The 17,954-nt window shown below is 44.8% G+C and overlaps 1 protein-coding gene across 2 annotated transcripts in view; it reads left to right on the forward strand.

Moving 5' to 3' along the window:
* Positions 1-17,954, forward strand: part of Prkce (protein kinase C epsilon) — a 522,558-nt gene that overhangs the window by 491,303 nt on the left and 13,301 nt on the right. Inside the window, exons 14-15 of one of the 2 annotated variants that reach the window (XM_070025515.1) lie at positions 1,559-1,705; positions 6,546-6,598. In XM_070025515.1, coding sequence (XP_069881616.1) covers positions 1,559-1,705; positions 6,546-6,560 — 162 coding nt within the window. In that variant the 3' untranslated portion in view covers positions 6,561-6,598. Of the gene's footprint in view, positions 1-1,558; positions 1,706-6,545; positions 6,599-17,954 lie in introns of those variants that run through there. The other variant, XM_070025513.1, reaches the window with a different exon arrangement.

A 17,954-nucleotide genomic window follows, 5' to 3' on the forward strand; every position in this document is an offset into this window, starting at 1 on the left:
GGCACTGGACAAGGCAGCTTCTTGATAGCTGCCTTAGAAAATGCCCAGGTAACCGAGAGAAGCAATCAGCAGAGAGCAAAGTATGCAAAGGGCAAGCAAGATGGATAGTATTCAGACCAGGAAGTTCCTGTGCGCCATATGAAGTATATATGTCACTCTGTGGGACCACCAAGGCGTTTAAGCAGAGTAACCTTTCTGAGGAACAGACGAGACAGATGCAACGTGTCACTGCCATGGCCATTCGAGGGTGCTCTTTCACCCTCTTACCTGAGGCTCTCCCCTCCAGCAGCATGTGCCTCCTGTCCACGTGCTTTTGTTTCAACAGCAGCAGGGGAGAGAGATGGTAGGAGATGATCCTGCCCTTGCTGGTGAACTCTGAGACTCATCCTTTTTAGATTCATTCCTTTGGCTTGTGCTTTGCCTGTTCAAATCCTTGGCTTAGATGCAGACCATCCCCCTTTGTCCTATGGAACATAGTATTTTATCCTTTATATGCATGCACATTTATACCTGCATCTTTTGGCTCTCAGAAATAGCACTTCCTGAGCCCAGTGCTGGTGGCTCATGCCTATAATCCTAGCTACTCAGGGAGCTGAAATCTGAGGATCACAGTTCAAAGACACCCCAGGCTTTGAAAGTCCATGAGACTCTTATCTCCAATTAACCTCCAGAAAACTGGAAATGGTGCTGTGGCTCAGGTGGTAGAACGCTAGCCTTGAGATGAAGAACTGAGGGACAGTGCCCAGACCCAGAGTTCAAGCCCCACAACCAACCAAAAAACAAACAAACAAAAAAAGGAAATAGCACTTTCTGGCATTTTGAGGGGTATATATTGGTCATATTATTAGTTATAGTAATGCTTACTATCAGGACTGACTTATTCAGTAACTCTATCCAGGGATGGGGGGGCGGTCACAGGACACCCCTAGAACATAGGGATTCCAAAGCAATAGGCCTTTCCTTCTCTTGTCTTTTACCTTTTGACCACTGTGAGAATTTTTGTGTATCTATTGCAAATTCAAATATTTAAAAACATAGGAGAGACAAGGACATGGAACAGGAAAAGAGCAGGAGGTATATTTGATCATCTACCTACACGTGCATACCTGGTCTTCCTTACCTCCAAAAGGATTTGATCTCTTGCTATGAATAGGTTTTTCAGATCCTCGTCTCTTTGGTGAGAAGACTTGAAAATCTAAGTGGATCAGAGAGTTAAGAGCCTAAGATCCTAATGTTGACTTGGTTACCTTACTAACTATGCCACCTTGGCCTGGTTAATTAACCTATCCATGCCTCAAGAACCTCCCATTTAAAGTAGAGGCATCAGTAGCATCCTATAGGATTGGGTGAGAATGAAATAAGTTCATGTATATTGTGTGTCCACACTGGTCACTGGCATATACCATATCACACATGCCAGAGTTCTAGAACACCCTGAAAAGTGAGACCCCTACAAATGCCAACATAAGCTGTGGGCAATGACATGGAAGATGCTCCCTGGGCAGGCTTCAGCCTCTGTATCTGTCAATAATTCTGTGCTATGTCCTCCTCTCCACAGTTCATGACCAAGAATCCCCACAAGCGCCTAGGCTGTGTGGCCACGCAGAACGGAGAGGACGCCATTAAACAGCACCCATTTTTCAAGGAGATCGACTGGGTGCTCCTGGAACAGAAGAAGATCAAGCCCCCCTTCAAACCCAGAATTGTAAGTGGAACCCTAACATGTTCCATTCCACAGGCCAGCGGGTATCTATGCAGCAGGCTGTGCACCCAGAAAGCCTGGCCTTGGATGTGGCTTACAGCCCTGGTGACCAGCAGGCGAAAGCTGGGTTTCTCCCTGAGGAAGGGACTCTTAGGCCTAGAGCATGGACTGCTGAATATATGGGACTCACAACACTCATGAAGGAATGGCCTGTGGTGGCCATAGCACTGCATTTCTTATCTCTGCAGAGACTCCTTTGTTTATTTGGGTCAAAATTTACAAGGAGGCTTGTTCTATATCTGGTAGAAATATACAGTTTCTTGATAGATTAATGAGGTGGGTTTCTTTGTGTGATTGATGGGCTCTTTGAAAGCATACATTTAAAGTAAAATGTTAATACTGCTCGCAATCATGGTATAGCACTAGTGCAGAGCAGGAGGTCTAGGTGCTGTGGGGGAAGATTGGCCCTAGGGTTCTGCCTGGAAAAGCTATTTCCTGGGACCTTGTTAAGTCCATTTCTCACTCCCAGGTTGAGTACGGGGGCCAGGGACATCAAGGATGTGTGACACTCAGAAGATGGAAAAAGGAACCGAACTGCCATCTGGGCATAACTCTTAAAATAAAGATTGTGTCTTGCTAGTGGTCTGCCACTGATGGAGAGAGGGTGAGAAAAGAGAGGGAGGGAAGTTGAGAGAGGAAGAACGGAAGAACGTGAGAGAGAGCATCAGTGACAGTGCCTGTAATGTATGTGGGACGTGTTAATTGTGTTGTTTTGTAGCCCAGTGAGACAATCCATCTCAGACTGGGACTCTGGTAGCCAGCAGGCAGATAGATTCCTGGGAGTTGGAGGGGAGAGTATAACATGCAAGTTTATTGGGCAGATACTGAGAGCAGAGAAGCCAGGGATCCAAGCAGAGGAGATCTGAGATCATCCAGTCAGCCCTCCATCACCTGAATTCTGTCAGCGGAGTCATAGGAAGCTGACAAAAATCAGACTCCTCGGTCTGATTCTTACCCAGCTCCTATAGAAAAGACTCTCTTGGGCTTTGTGGATCCACAAAGAAGAATGCCATTCTCCATGAGGCTTTCTATGATTACTGATAGTGCTATGATCTTAGCATACTACTGGAGGTGAAAGCAAAGCTGAAGGGCATCAGCCAATCCCAAAGAGACCATTCCTGGATGTTTAATCAGCTACCATTCCTCTTGTACTTTCTCCTTTGAACTGCATGGTTTTTGTTGGGAGTATTAACCTGGGATAGACTAGGTATAAGATCCCCTTTGTTTCTTTGTGAACCTCTCCTCTCCTTTGGCCTCTCTCCCCATGGCTCTGAACCTCTGCTCCAAGCTGTGACAAGGGTTTGATAAATGGGAAAGTATTAGGATACAGGCTGCTCAGGCTGACTGGCCTCTGCTTTACATGTCAGCCTGCCTGGAGGCTGAAAGCTGGGACCTCTATCCATGTCTCAAAGAACAAGATTTACTGACCCCATATAAATGGAGAAAGCAGGTTCCAATGGCCTAGCAGAGAGGAAAAAAAGGCTTGGATCTATCTGAGGATAAATTTTAATTTAGATTTAATCTAAACTAATCATCCCCTAGAAAAAAGAGAAATAGAGTTGAGTCCTCACCCAGCTAGGAAGAAATTAATGGCTAGTTAGACATTAACACTGTCTTAGGACCCTGTGTCAACAAAACCACTATGAATTAAACTTGGGGTGCCCCAGGCTCCACAGGACTGCACAGAGATGGAGGAACAAGCAGTCTGTCAGGTGTAGGGAGGAGAGACTCAGGGAAGATCCTTGAATGAATAGGGGAAAAGAATAGATAATGAGCATAGGAAGTTCAAGAGTCTCTAGAGATGCCCCTGGAAGAAAGGAAAGGAGAGTCACAAAGGACATTTTAACATAGCAATCATGGAGACAAGATTCTCCCTGGGATATGTAGGTGACAGGACCTTAATGGTGAAGGGCCAGGGCCAGGAGTTTTGAGTCAAATCCAGTAGATACACAGCAAGTGAGGGCAGAGTGAGGGGAGGTGAATAGTGTATGTCAACTCATGGACCTACAGGCTGGAGTACAACCCAGTCACAGAGGAAACAAGAGTGAAGAACAGGTAGAGGCTGGTGTGTGAACTACTTTGCTAATGTGCTGGCAAGGATCCCATTTGGACTATCTCTGTCTAACCTAGAGACAGGAGCTCTCATGGACAGGAGTGATGATCCCCTGAGAACCAGCAAGAAGAAGTACTTCCCTAGGTCAGGAGTCAGGTGGGATTTCCTAGGTCCCTGGAGCACAAGGGATCAGAGTTTTCTCTTTCTCCATCCTCTCAGCACCACCACCAAGGACTGAGGAGTAGATCTTGATCACTTCCTTTCCTGGGGCGGGGATTGGAAGCTTCACTATCCCTTGAGTGGATGGCAGGACATGGGCCATCCGGAACCTCCCTACATCTGTCTTAATCAATTTCCTAAAGTCTGCCTTCACCATTTCCATGGAGACTTGACTTCTGTGTATATCCTCACTCTGCCCTAGACTGCCAGAATTATCCCATACCCTAGGTGGGCGTCAGGGAGGCTTTATTAGGCTGATTAATTTCAGCTAGGGGGAGAGAATGAGAGCATCTTGGAGAAGTATGGGACATTGTACAAGAGGTGTTCCTGGTCACACTGGCCTTACAGTACACTGGGTCCTTACAGTACTCTCAGCAACAGGTCTCTAAAGGCTTATTTCAACGCGTTAAGTGCCTGGTCACATCTTCATCCTTGAGACCTGAGATTTCTCTCAAGAGAAATATCAAAATTGGGTTTTAGGAGATGCCTCCTGTTTAGTTAACCATCGGGAAGGTGTCCCAGCTCTGTTTCTGAAATATGAAAATGGCACCAGCCTGACTAGAGACTAGCAAAACAAGCACTGAGAAACTGCATTTCTTGACTCAGAAGGCCTTAAACTCACACCAGGTTTTTATGAGCCATCACCTCCCCTCCCAGTACCCCCCCCCCCGTCTAATTGGCTCAGGGTTACCCCCTGGGGTATGGGTATCTACTTAGTCCAGATGGCAGGAGGAAGCAGGTACATCCTTACAATAAGATGGGTACCCACACAAGGCCACTGGGGAGACACTGGCAAGCTGAGGCATATCCCCACAAAGCTCTTCCTTCTACTCATGGGAGAAGACCAGCTTTCCTTGGGCTTAAGGAGTCGTGTGATGAAGATAGCAGTTCCTGGGAGAGCAGTTCCTGGGGGAGAAAAGACTTTGGCAGAAGGGGAAAGGTGGTTCTGAGCCAGCCATTGGGAAGAATTCTCAGCTGGCTGTGGTCGCAAGGAGATAGTGAAAAGGTGTTGACAAGCAAGGAGCATATAGTACATGAACAGCCCCCATCTCGTGTGGGCTGATATCTCCAGTTTGATCAGATGCTGGGGTATTTGATGGAACTCAGGGCTCCCTCTGTCTGGGGATAGATCCATTTGCTCCTGGGACATTCCCTGCACACCAGAATGCCACCAATCTCTAAAACTTGCTCAGTAGTAAGTGTTGTACTCCTCCGTTTGCTGCCAACTGGATCACCTGGGGGTATTCTACATGTTGGATTCAGGAAGGAGCTGGTTTTGTGAGATAGTTTGTCAGGCACTGAAGGTGAGGCTTAGCTTAGCACTCCAGAAGAATCCAGGTGTACCTTCTGACCCTTCCTGACTCCCATCACACAACCAAACCTGCCTCTGCAGGCTTAGTCTCAGCTGGAGGCAGGGGCCCTGGCTCACACCCACAGGACCAAGGATACATCAAGAAAATAGCTCAGGGCTTGACTCTAAACCCTCTGCAGGAAGCCTTCCCCCCGTCACCCAGAAGATATCACCAAGGAGATTATCCAGATTGGAGTCTGGAATTTGGCCTCTGGTCTGGTTCCATCACATACCTCGACTGGCTGCTGTCCCTCCAGGCTTCTGCCTTCCTGAGGTGTTTGCTGAACTCAGATTTCTGCTCCCCTGGTGTCTCCACCTCTCTGTGTCACTCCTGCCCTGATTCCCAGCTATCATGAGTGCAGCTGGGTTTCCTGCCTTCAGATGGTCACCCCCCTAACTAACTCCCACCCAGGACACTTCTCAGTGGCCTCTGCTTCCGCATGGACAGTTGCGTCTCTATTTGTCCTCTCAGCTGTCATATATATCTCTTTCCTCTGTGTTCTCATTTATATTTCTCCTCTCGACCCTCTTATCTACCCACATGCCAAACTGATTTTCTACAAGTGATGTATCATCACTACCAAAACCAAAGCCTACACCAATGGGTGCTCAAATCATTTACGGGGATTGGCTGGCTGCAGGGCAAGGGCACATGGTAGAACATGTGGATGAATCCCTGCCATGAGTGAGCAGGGGACTAGGAAAATTATCATGGCTTGTGTCAAAGCTTTTGGTACTTGATTATAATATCTAAGCATGGAGTCCACTGGTCTCTCCCATTGGGGATTCACTTCAGAGATGGTAGTACTATGTAATCACCCAGGAAAGCGGCACATTTAGCTTGTGTGCTACTAGTGAGCTTACCTTGCTTTGGGGCCATAGGGAGAAGAGTGGTGTGTTTGTAGGGCATCATCTGACTCTACAGATAGTGGGGGTATTCTGTCCACTCGTGGCTGCCCCTTTGTGTCTATTCCTTGTTCTCCAAAGCATTACATTCTGAGGCTCTCGGGGCTTTCAGCAATGGAATTGAGGGGGAAGCCAATATAGGAAGAAGAGAGCTGCCTCCCCAGAAACCTAGCTGTCCTCAGTGAACACCAAAGACGATGAGGGAAATGCTGGCCAAGTAAACTTCTTTTGTGTACGTGTTCTCTCTTTTCAAGTTTGCTTCAGTGTGAATGTCCCTCTTTAAGGTAAGGCCTCCAGAGTGGGGAGTCTCTCCAGGTAGGTGAGCCCGCAGGCCCGGTGACATAGAGGCCCCTTTCAACCTCATGATCGTCTCCATCCGGCCATCCATGCTGCATGGCAGGACCCCCGAGGGAGGCCCCTCCTGCATGCTCCTGCATGACTGGGCTGTGCTGAGAGGAAACCTGGGAAGTGGGCTTGAGACCCTCACACCTTCACCTACTTAGCAGCCTGAGGAGGAGCTCTGATGAACAGGCAACCCCTTCCCTTGAAGCTAGCCCACCTGGCCAGGAACTGAGATAGCTAGGCCTATCCATGAATCTAGAGGCCAGAGGACCATTAAGCACCATCCTCATCCTCCATCCTGGGGTAGGAGCAGGAATATAGCCTTTCACTGAGGACATATGTCCATGCTGTAGTGACAGCCCTAAGCTTCCAAGAGGCTACAAGCTCCCTCCATGAGCCAGGGCTCTGGGCCAAGGATGGAGGACCTGAGGAAGGGCCAGAAATCTGATTTATTGGTAGTTGGCTCAGGAAATGGCATGGTACAGTAGGTGGGGGACTGGTTTTGATCCCAGAGAAACTTGGAGTGAATATATTGCTCTCTTAGGACAGCCATATGATTCTGAGAATTCACCCCACCCTGGACCTCTAGTCTCCTTTTTTGTAAAAAGCTGTAAGAATGCTTCTCTCATAGAATTATAAAATCTAAGGCGCTATGTGCCCTTGTAGTTTCTCCATCAACCACCCCTGACCCAACCTGTTAAAGCCCTCAAGAAATAAAGAGTCCAAGAACTAAAAGTTAAGGATTGTTGTGTATGGTATGTGGAGGCTCTTGGATACAGCCATCCAGCTTGACTGGTAGGATCCTGGCATGATTCGCAGTGCCTTACATCCATAGAGTACTTGAGGTAGAGAGGAAGCCCTCCAGGAATCTCAGGCTGAGCAGGGCTGGCCTGGGCAATATTCCTGCTACTGAGGAGTTAAGGGGCCAAGTGTTCAGATAAGATGAAGAGGGCACATGCAGTCAGGTAGTAGCCATTGGAATGCAGAAATGCATCTGAAGGCTGGGAAGGAACATGATTCAGAAGTTGGTGGAGAGCCAGCTGAGACTTATTTCTCAGCCACTGGTCTGAGCTGATGGAATACTGAGAAAAGGGAGGATCTATAAAAGGGTGATTTGCCCAAAGGCTAGGATTCCCCAACCTTCTTGCCCCCTGAGGTAGAGCCCCAAGTTTCCCCACAGTACGTCACCCTCTTTCATTCTGTGAACTTGCTTATCACCTTTCCTACCGTTGCCTTTATTCTCAGTAGGCTGTGCAGCCCTAAGTGCTCCAGCTTTGAAATCGTAGCTGTCACCAATGGGCCATCCTTCCAGTGCAGCAGGCTTCCAGATGTCTCTTAAGCCAAATAGCCATGCTGGAGCACACTGGACTTTTCACAGGGGAGTTTGTCACCTGGAAATTCTAATTTCAGAAGTATTTCTGTGGTTCAGTGTGGGGGAGCAGCCAGTTTATTGGTAGACCCCAATCTCTACATACACCCTAGGGAAACTTCTAGCCTGGGCTTGGTTGGGCATTTCTATAAGCAGAAGTTTTCTTTTTCTCTGTCTCCTGAGCGTTCCTTTCTGACTTGAGAGCCATTAGGTTGGGATATACCTTCACGTTCATCAAAGTGGTGTTTAGTAATTTCCTTCTGGCTCACCAGCTCTTGAAGTAACACACGCAGCGTGCTGAGAACATGGGAGGACTTGCGAAGCTATACATGATGGGGAGGGGACATGGAGAAATCAGCGCCAGCATCTTGGAGAAAGCTGGGAAGGGTTAGGAAGAAAGGAACACCTGAAGAAAGATGACTTCAGACCACTTCTCATTGACAGGGATTTAATGAGATGTACCTGGTGCCTTCTCTGTAGCCCTGGAGATGGTTGATGAAGGCAGGAATCCCTTACCTAACAGTACCACCTGGAGAAGTTTACAGGCAGGAGAAGACTCTAATGTGAAACACTTAGGGAATTGCTGGCAATTGGTAAAAAACGCAGGACATTTTTTTTAACACAATGCTGTGAGGGAGAGGCATTTTGAGCCTTGCCTCGCAAGGTTGCAAGACAGAGGGTAAGAGATAACATGAAGAAGAGGACTTCGTCAGGCAGAGCAGTCTGGGAGCTAGAGTCTTAGTAGTTTCTGGATTCGTCTTGCAGAAGATGTTATTCAGGTGGGGCTACATTGCTACATCTCTGACCATTTCTGCAGAAAGGTCAAAGGATAGTACAGTAGCCAGGAATATGGAGACATAGGAAAAGGTTGGCTCATGAGCATCAAAGTAAAATCAGAAGGAACCTCAAACCTTACGAAGGAGGAGCTCAGTGTTGCACCATTAAGCCCTCAAGTCCAAATTTGCTCTGGATATTTCACGTACTGACAGAGTTCTCCTTCCAGCATCAACTTTCAAAATTAGGCCTTGACACAAATAAAATAAAATAAATATTATTTAAGAAGAAAAAAAATTAGGCCTTGAATCTCCAAAGGCACATTGGTTGTGGGAGGAAAAATGCCCTAGCAAACGGTTTTTGTATTCAGAGGTACTGGCATCCTGTTTACTTTTTTCTTCTTTGTGTTGAGAATAAGGATGCAAATAACAGGACTCACACTAAACTTATCATTCAAGTACTACTTCAGAATTCTGGGATTTGACAAATCTATATTAGGTTGATGGAGGTTTACTAAGGATTCACATGAGCCTCTGTCTCTTCAAAGTGAGAAGGCCGAAGCTAAAGGCATACAGGCCAGCTTCCAACCATGTTTTCCTGGCTACTCCTTTCTAGGATCTATTCCACCTTGAAAGAGATTTTCTTAGAGCATAGAGCTTGATGTCCATGGACATTTCTGACATGTGAGCCTTGCTGGATATGAAAGAGAGTTGAGAATGGATAGACAGGTGAAGTACAAAACAAACTCGCCCTAAGTAGAGAGGTAGAAAGACAAGCCTTTCACTGTAGGCTTATCAATGAAGACAACCTAGAAAATAAAAGCAGACCTGTCCCTAGCCTTTAACTAGTACCTCTGATAGGGTTTGGCAGCCACAGGACTTGGGTAGTCTTCTTGGGAAGGCATGGAACAGGTACCTGACATGCTGGCATTCTAACAGATGATCCCAAATATAGCCAGCCCAAAATATGAGACTCTAGACTTAAAAACCCATCTCTCTAACACAAAGCAGCGAGAACACTGGTCAGTGCTGTGTGTACTGTGTTCTTGGTGTTACGGCTGCACCCATCCTGAGCAATTAGCTGGAGCTCAACCATAAATGAGGACTTAGGAATCACAAGGCCCTTCCAGCCTTCTGGGTAGACATGGTCTATGAGGACAGGGACTTATGAGGTCTGTAAGTCAATTTTATTGAAATTAACTTTACATCAACTATAATATACCTATTTAAAGTATACATTTTTAGCCAGGCGCCAGTGGCTCATGCCTATAAGCCTAGTTGTTCAGGAGGCTGAGATCTGAGGATCATGGTTCAAAGCCAGACCGGGCAGGAAAGTCCATGAGACTCTTATCTCCAGTAAACCACTAGAAAACCGGAGTGGTGCTGTGGCTCAAGTGGTAGAGCACTTGCCTTGAGCTAAAGAGCGCAGGGACAGAGCCCAGGCCAGAGTTCAAGCCCCACAACCGACAAAAATAAATAAATAAATATACATTTTTATGAATTTTAAAAATGCATCTACCCATGTATCTAACTACTCACTGAATACGAAGAACATACTCATCCTCCTCAAACATTTTCTGGTACCATTAGCCCCAAGCAACCCTTGTTTGGGGGTTTTCTTCCTAGAGTTTCATATCAATGGAGCCAAATTCTATGTGTGTGTGTGTGTGTGTGTGTGTGTGTGTGTGTGTGTGTGTGTGTGTGTGTGTGTGTGTGTGTGTGTGTGTGTGTGTGTGTGTGTGTGTGTGTGTGTGTGTGTGTGTGTGTGTGTGTGTGTGTGTTTCAACATCATGCTTTTGAGATATGAATCTTATTTTTCAGTTTTTATTATGGAAAATTTCAAGCAAATACTAAAGTAGAAAGAGTGGTCTCATGTGCGCCCATGGCTTGTCCCCCAAGGTCAACAATTAGCACTGTTTTGTTTATCTATGAAGGGATAGAGTTTCTTTCACCTACTTTGTTCAAGGTTGTATCACCAGCACTTAGAAACGTTCCTACCACGTACTAGGTGTTTATTTATTCTCTACTTGTGGGTGAATGAATAAATTCCAGAAAGCTCAAGAGATCTCTGGATTTGTCTAGAGATTCTCTTCCAGAACAAGCTCTAAACTCTGTTATCATTGAAGATCCATTCTAGTCATGTGTGGAAATTTGGGGTGAATAGCTTCTGCATTAGGAAACTTAAAATGATCATTGAATGGTGAGAGAAATTGAGTGACCTTATCTTGATGCGAGAAGCACATATTTCAATGTTTACAGTTCCTGTTTCAAGGCCAGCAGGCAGCACAATAATAAACTCTAGGCCAAGAGAACTAATCTCTATCTAGAACATTTTCATAAATAAGGCAAAGGGGGACATTGGCAAGTGGAGAAACATTGTCTGTTCCAGGAGCAGACTGGAGAGCTTCCCTTTTGGGTACCAAAAATATCCTTGGAAGAGCTAAATCTCAACAGCTGTTAGCCATAACACTGCTTTGCTAAACTGATAAATGAATATGGTCTCCACAATTAGCAGCAGCAAGAGGTCAGATCTGTCACAGTTCAGGTAACTCCTGGTGCCTCCCTAGCCTTGGGTCTTGCCACCACTTGTACTACCATCTCACAGCAGGGCCCAGCTCAGCAAATCCAGGCCCCAGGGAAGACATGGCAGGCAGGGTACTGGCTCAGTTTCTTCCATGGATACCCAAACATACATCATTTTTTTCTACACCATGGTCAGCACCTAGACCATCTGTATCCTACAGCCCTATGTCAGGGTCCACCCAGTAAAGGGTTATCAAATTGGTTTAGTGACACCAAGGTCAGGTGCAGAAAAAAACCTAAATGAAGAATAGGATAAGATAAAATAGGAAACTACAATAGAACATAGAGTGGAGGGCATGCATATGATACAGGTAAAGAGTAACTTGTTGACTCCTTAGGAGTGATGATGGGAGACGATATACATTAGGATATATATGAAATGTATTTCTTACCATTGATCATAATACCTCACCTAAGGATGAGGCCCCTACTATACCCTTGATATCCAAGAAATGGCCTCAAACGCCTAATAGGCTTAGTGGGCTTATGCACTGTGAGTTGTATGGAATACATTCAACTGTTTATTTTTAACTCAGCAACACATAACACACTACTGACAGAAACCATTGCATGGTAGCTTGTACTGGGCAGTGTGCTTCATTCCTGTGCTCAGATGGCCAATCGATGTCTCACAGCAATTCACCATGGAAGGCAGACAGCACATGCTGGGGAACGCAGCCTCCAGGTCAGAACAAAGTTGAACACCAATCCTGACTCATATCTGACTGGCACCTTGGCAAGCTGTTTAACATCACCAAGATGAAATAAAGATCCAGAAACACAACAAATCAAAGAAAGGCTGGATAAATGGGAATGTAAACTGGTTCAACCGCTCTAGAAAGCAGTATGGAAGTTCCTCAAAAAACTAAATATAGAGCTCCCCTCTGATCCAGCAATCCCACTCCTGGGCATTTACCCAAAGGACCACAAACAAGACCACACTTAAGCTACCAGCACAACCATGTTCATTGCAGGATTATTTACCATAGCTAAGAAATAGAACCAACCCAGATGCCCCTCAATAGATGAACAGATCAAGAAAATGAGGTATATATATGCAATGGAATTATATGCTTCCATCAGAAAGAATGCCATCGTCCCATTTATAAGGAAATGAAAAGATGGGAAAAAACCATACTAAGTGAAGTAAGCCAGACCCAAAGAAACATGGACTCCATGGTTTCCCTCATTTGTAATAATTATTATGTCTAGGATATTCCTAGCAGAGGATCACAATAGCTATGAATATATGAATGTATAAAATGATGCTAATTGAAGTAAACTCAATGCTATGGAAACAAGGTTTTTTTTGGTGCTGTTTGCAGCTATTTCTTTTTTCTTTCTTTTTCTCCTTTGTTTTATCCCCTTGTCGCTGTTTTTTATTTTAGTACCCTGTGCCTTGTATATACGTTTATCTGATTTGGGGAAAGGAATAACAAAATGGTGAGATAAAGAACAAAGGGTGAACCAGTACAACAGTGATACTTACTTGGAAATGAACTTTACAACTTGGTGGGGGGGGGGATGGAAGGGAGGATGGAGAGTGGGAAAAAATGAGGAAGGGGTAACATTGTTAGACAAGAAATGTACTCATTACCTTACATATGAACCTGTAACCCCTCTGTGCAATAGCTTTACAATAAATTAAATTAAATTTAAAACAAACATAACCACAACAGGGATGTTGTGGCATTCACCTCCCTTTATAGGCTCCACAAACCAGATGTCTAAGACACCGTGCAGTGCCAGCACTTGGCCAAGTCTCCAGCTATGAACTTCATTACTTCTTTTCACAAGAAGAGACAGATGCTTCCAGGCACAGTGCTGAGTGAAAACATAAGGCTGATGCCCACATAGAACGCTAGGCTGGCAGAGAAGACAGTCACTGGCTGAACTATTATTTAGTCCTAGTTTTAAGAAGTGCCAGAAAGGAGAAGCCCAGGGTAGGGAGGAAGGAAAGTATAGATATAGAACAGGAGAAGATGGCTTTAGAGATGGATACCCAGAAAGAGCATCCACAGCTTGTCTTCTGTGTCAGGTTTCATGGCTTAGCTGCAACCCTGGAGAGGGGAAAGAATGCAGCCCCTGCCCTCAGTTCTGCTCACCTATAGAGAGAAAGCCTGCTGCTCTCTCGGTTGCAGGGAGACTCTGAAAGAAAAGGAAGGGAAGGGACTCTCAAAGGAAGGGAAGCTTGCAAGGCTGGGCTGGACATTGCCAGTGTAAGAAATAGCAGCAGACCTGCCTCACTCCATCTGCTACTTGCCTTGTCAGGGAGCTGAAATTCAAGAGAAGCCTAGAGATGCCTCTAGGCCATTCATGAATTCCAGATTGAATGACATCTATGTGCACCAAATGGACAACATAGATTCACAATGATCATGAGGTCCCAAGTAGCTCTTAGGGGGATAGCATATGCTTTATATTTTCATTACCAGATTTTCCAATCAAGTGGTTCAAGCCAAAGTGTGCTCATGTAGGCCTAGGAAAGTTTGAGGAAGCAGGAATGAGCTCTGCCCCTAACAGCTGTTCAAGAAGTCTTCTTCCATAAGAAAAATGAGAGAAAGGGGTCCCTGTCCTTTCAGACAGTTGGCTATACTTGTACTTAAAAGATCCCTTTAGAGAGAGCCTCAGATACACAGTGTATATAAGGGGGATGTTCCCCCATCGTTTTCATGTGGAGACACATCAGCCTCTCACCTGTGCGTCTATAATGGTGGGGCCTGAGGAGATGCCCCATGCTGGGAAGGGAGGTGGCTCCTGTGCTCTGAAGACCTTAAGCAAACAGGAGACATTTCAGATCCTGGGAAAACTTCTCAGGCTTTTCTCTTCTGTGAGGATTCCTCAGAGAGAATAGATATACCAGAGGAAGTAAGGGGAAGTCTTTAAATCAATAGTTCTAGAACTCAGGGCCTTGGATGTTAGACAAGCACTCCACTATTGAGCTGGAACTCTAGCCCTAAATCAGTGATTCTTAACCCAGTTGGTAGAGTTTTCTACTCTTTGTGAATATGATGCAGTAAACTCTCCAGGAAAAGCCAGATGTGTGCATCACACCTAGTATGGATATACCTTAAAGCCCCTCCTGTGGAACAGGAACCAGCAAACTCTAACCAAATCCAGCTGCTACCTATCTTTGAACGGTCTTTTTCTTTTTTTTGGGGGGGGGTCCAGTCGTGGGGCCTGAACTCTGGGCCTGGGCGCTGTCCCTCAGCTCTTCAGCTCAAGGCTGAAGAGCCACTTGAGTCACAGCGCCACTTCTGGCTTTTTTTTCTGCTTATGTGGTGCTGAGGAATCGAACCCAGGGCCTCATGCATGCAAGGCAAGCGCTCTACCACTGAGCCACCTTCCCATCCCCTCTTTGTACAGTCTTTAAACATTAAAGAATATTTCATGACATGTGAAGATGATATGAAATTCTACTTTCACTAGAGTCCAGCCAGGGCCCTTTCCTTACATGATGTACTGTTACTGGTTGTCATAAGGGCAGAGTGTTATGCTTGTGATAAAGACCACATGACTCACAAAGCCTAAAATGTTTATGCTCTGGCCTGACACAGACATACTTGCCAACCCTTGCTAGAAGGAATAGGACCTCAAGTTAAGAGGGGTGCATGAGATGCTTTAGTTTTCCTAGAAATGATTGACCCATCAAATGTAAAGGTAGAAGGAGCTTTGAAAATTATCTCAAAAGCTCCTCATCTAACCAATAGGAAGTGAAGATCACATTTCTTTCTTTTTTTTTAATTTAATTTAATTTTATTTGTGAACATACTGTACAGAGGAGTTACAATTACATGGGCAGGATAATGCGTACATTTCTTACCAAGCATTGCAGCCTCCTCCTTTGTTTACCCTTCACATCCCTTCCCAGCCTCCCCCCTCCTCCCCAATCCCAATCCTTCTCCTTCCCCCCCCCTCCCCCCCCCCCCCGCACCGACGTTGTAAAGCTCGTTTTGGACATGACAACTTGTACTTCTCATTGTTGCAACAGGTCCACCTGTATCCTTAAACAACTGGTTTTTCCCCATCTCCTCCACAAGTTATACTGACATCAAATATAGTGAAAGCAGGGGTTATACTGTGGGGGAGGGACATACAAAGCAACAAAGAGATAATCTTATAAATGCGTTAGAAACACATGCATGAAAGAAAAAAACATTAAAATACACATCTAAGGGTTCATTTTCCTGACATCACATTATCTGACCTTTTCCGCTTGACTCATACATATACTAGATATTACCATCAGGGAGTTGTAGCAGAGTCCTCCTTTCCTTCTAGAGCCTTCCAACCCCACACTGTCTTCCAACCAAACTTTCAGTGAGTTGCCCTGCAGTTCAGTTGAAAGAGCAGCATTTGGTCACAGCCTGCCCATCCCCATCATGGAGATCCTTGACAGCTGGTCTGTGGAGCACAGCGAGTTCCCATTGTAATGGGTGGAATTGCCTCAGTGGTTGAAATGTGGCTGGGGGGTAGGAGAGAGGGGAGATATTAGCTAATAACTAGAAACTGAATCTGTTTCTCTTATCTCTTCCAAAGTGAATCTTCCAATGGAATTTGAAAAATCTATACATCTATACATACATGTATATACACACATTACACATATATATACACATATGTCTCCATGTCTATTTGTGCACATAGACAGCTGTATATGATACATGCATTGTGTAAATGCAAATGATACACTGCTGTATTTCATATATGTGAAATGTATTTCATATGTATATGTATATGTGTATTTCTACATTAGTAAACAATAACAGGCCGGAGGGGAAGAAGGGAAATGGTTGAATTCTATTCAACAGCTGAGTTGACAGATTCAGTTGTAGTTAGTTGTTCAGAAGGCCTGGCGGTCTGGGGGAACTGAGAGAATTTGGTCCATTTAACAAATATATTGGTGCATTTCTTTTATGGCCAGAGATGTTGACTGTTTCTTCGTGTGTCTATTGGCCATTCTTATTTCTTCATCAGAGAGGCCTCTCTTTAAGTCTTTAGCCCACGTTTAAATAGGGTTGTTGTTTCTTTGAGGATTGGTTTTAGGGGGCTTAATATTTTTTTAGCTTTAAGTATATTTTTTTGGGGGGGGCGTCCGGTCAAGGGGCCTGAACTCTGGGCCTGGGTGCTGTCCCTCAGCTCTTCAGCTCAAGGCTAGTGCTCTACCACTTGAGCCACAGTGCCACTTCCGGCTTTTTTCTTTTTGCTTCTGTGGTGCTGAGGAATCGAACCCAGGGCCTCTGGCATGCAAGGCAAGCGCTCTACCACTGAGCCACCTTCCCAGCCCAAGTATATTTTGGATATGAGGCACTTGTCTGTTGTATAGCTAGTGAAGATCTTCTCCCATTCTCTGGGCTTTCTATTTATCTTGCTAGCTATGCCCTTTACCATGCAGACACTTCTTTAGTTTGATGATATCCCATTTATCCAAACTTTCTCTGATTTGTTGTGTTTCTGGATCTTTACTTAGGAAGTTTCAACCTGTGCCAAGGAGCCCTAGTGTTTCCCCTATCCCTTCCTGTACTATTTTCAGAGTATCTTGTCTTACATTGAGGTTCTTGATTGATTTGGAATTGATTCTGGTGCAGAGTGATATATAAGGATCTAACTTCAGTTTTCTGTACCCGTATAGTCAATTCTGCCAGCAACCTTTGTTGAAGAGGCTTTCTGCCATCCTGTGATTTTTTTCCTCCCTTATCAAAAGATTATGTGGCTATAAGTCTGTAGGTTCATTTCTGAGTCTTGAATTCTATTCCATCAATCCTCGGGGCTGTTCTGTGCCAGTACCAAGCTGTTTTTATAACTACCAAGTTAGAATGGCCATTATCAAGAAAATGAATAATAATAGATGCTGGCAGGGATGTGGCCAAAAGGGAACTCTACCACACTCTTGGTTGGAATGTAAACTTGTTCAGCCACTCTGGAAAGCACTATGGAGGTTCCTCAAAAGATTAAACATAGAGCTTCCCTATGACCCAACAATCCCCTTCCTGGGTATTTATACAAACAACCACGAACCAGCCCACACTAATGCCACCAGCACAACCATGTTCATTGTAGCATTATTTACCATAGTTTAGATATAGAATCAACCCAGGTGCCCTTCAGTAGATGAATGGATAAAGAAAATGTGATATATATGCATATGTATATGTACATATACATATGCATATATATGTATGTATATGTATATATGTATACATACATGCATATAAATGTATATGTGCATATGTATATATGTATATGTATATATGCATATATATAATCTTTGCAGACTAGCCACCAGAACGCTGTCCTTTCCATTTTTAGTTGCTGTGAGCTTACAAGGTAAATGAGTCTTCATTTCTTTTGCCCCAACATGGAAGTGACTTTGCTAAATAGAGGTCACAAGGATAATGCAACCTGTTCAGGTAGGTGGATTTTTTTTAAAGAAAAAGAAGATGAATTGACAATATTTGACAACCAGGAGATTTGACATGAAAAGTCAGGAAACTGGAATTTCTTAGAAGGTCAGAAGATCTGGGTCTATGCTCTTGACAGGCAGCACAGTACCAGAGGAGAGACATACATCCCTAGCTCCTCTGACCGTGCTCTCC

Source organism: Dipodomys merriami, unplaced genomic scaffold (genome assembly GCF_024711535.1).
Source record: "Dipodomys merriami isolate MVZ:Mamm:240054 unplaced genomic scaffold, mDipMer1.0.p SCAF_17, whole genome shotgun sequence".
NCBI classification, from domain to species: Eukaryota; Metazoa; Chordata; class Mammalia; order Rodentia; family Heteromyidae; genus Dipodomys; species Dipodomys merriami.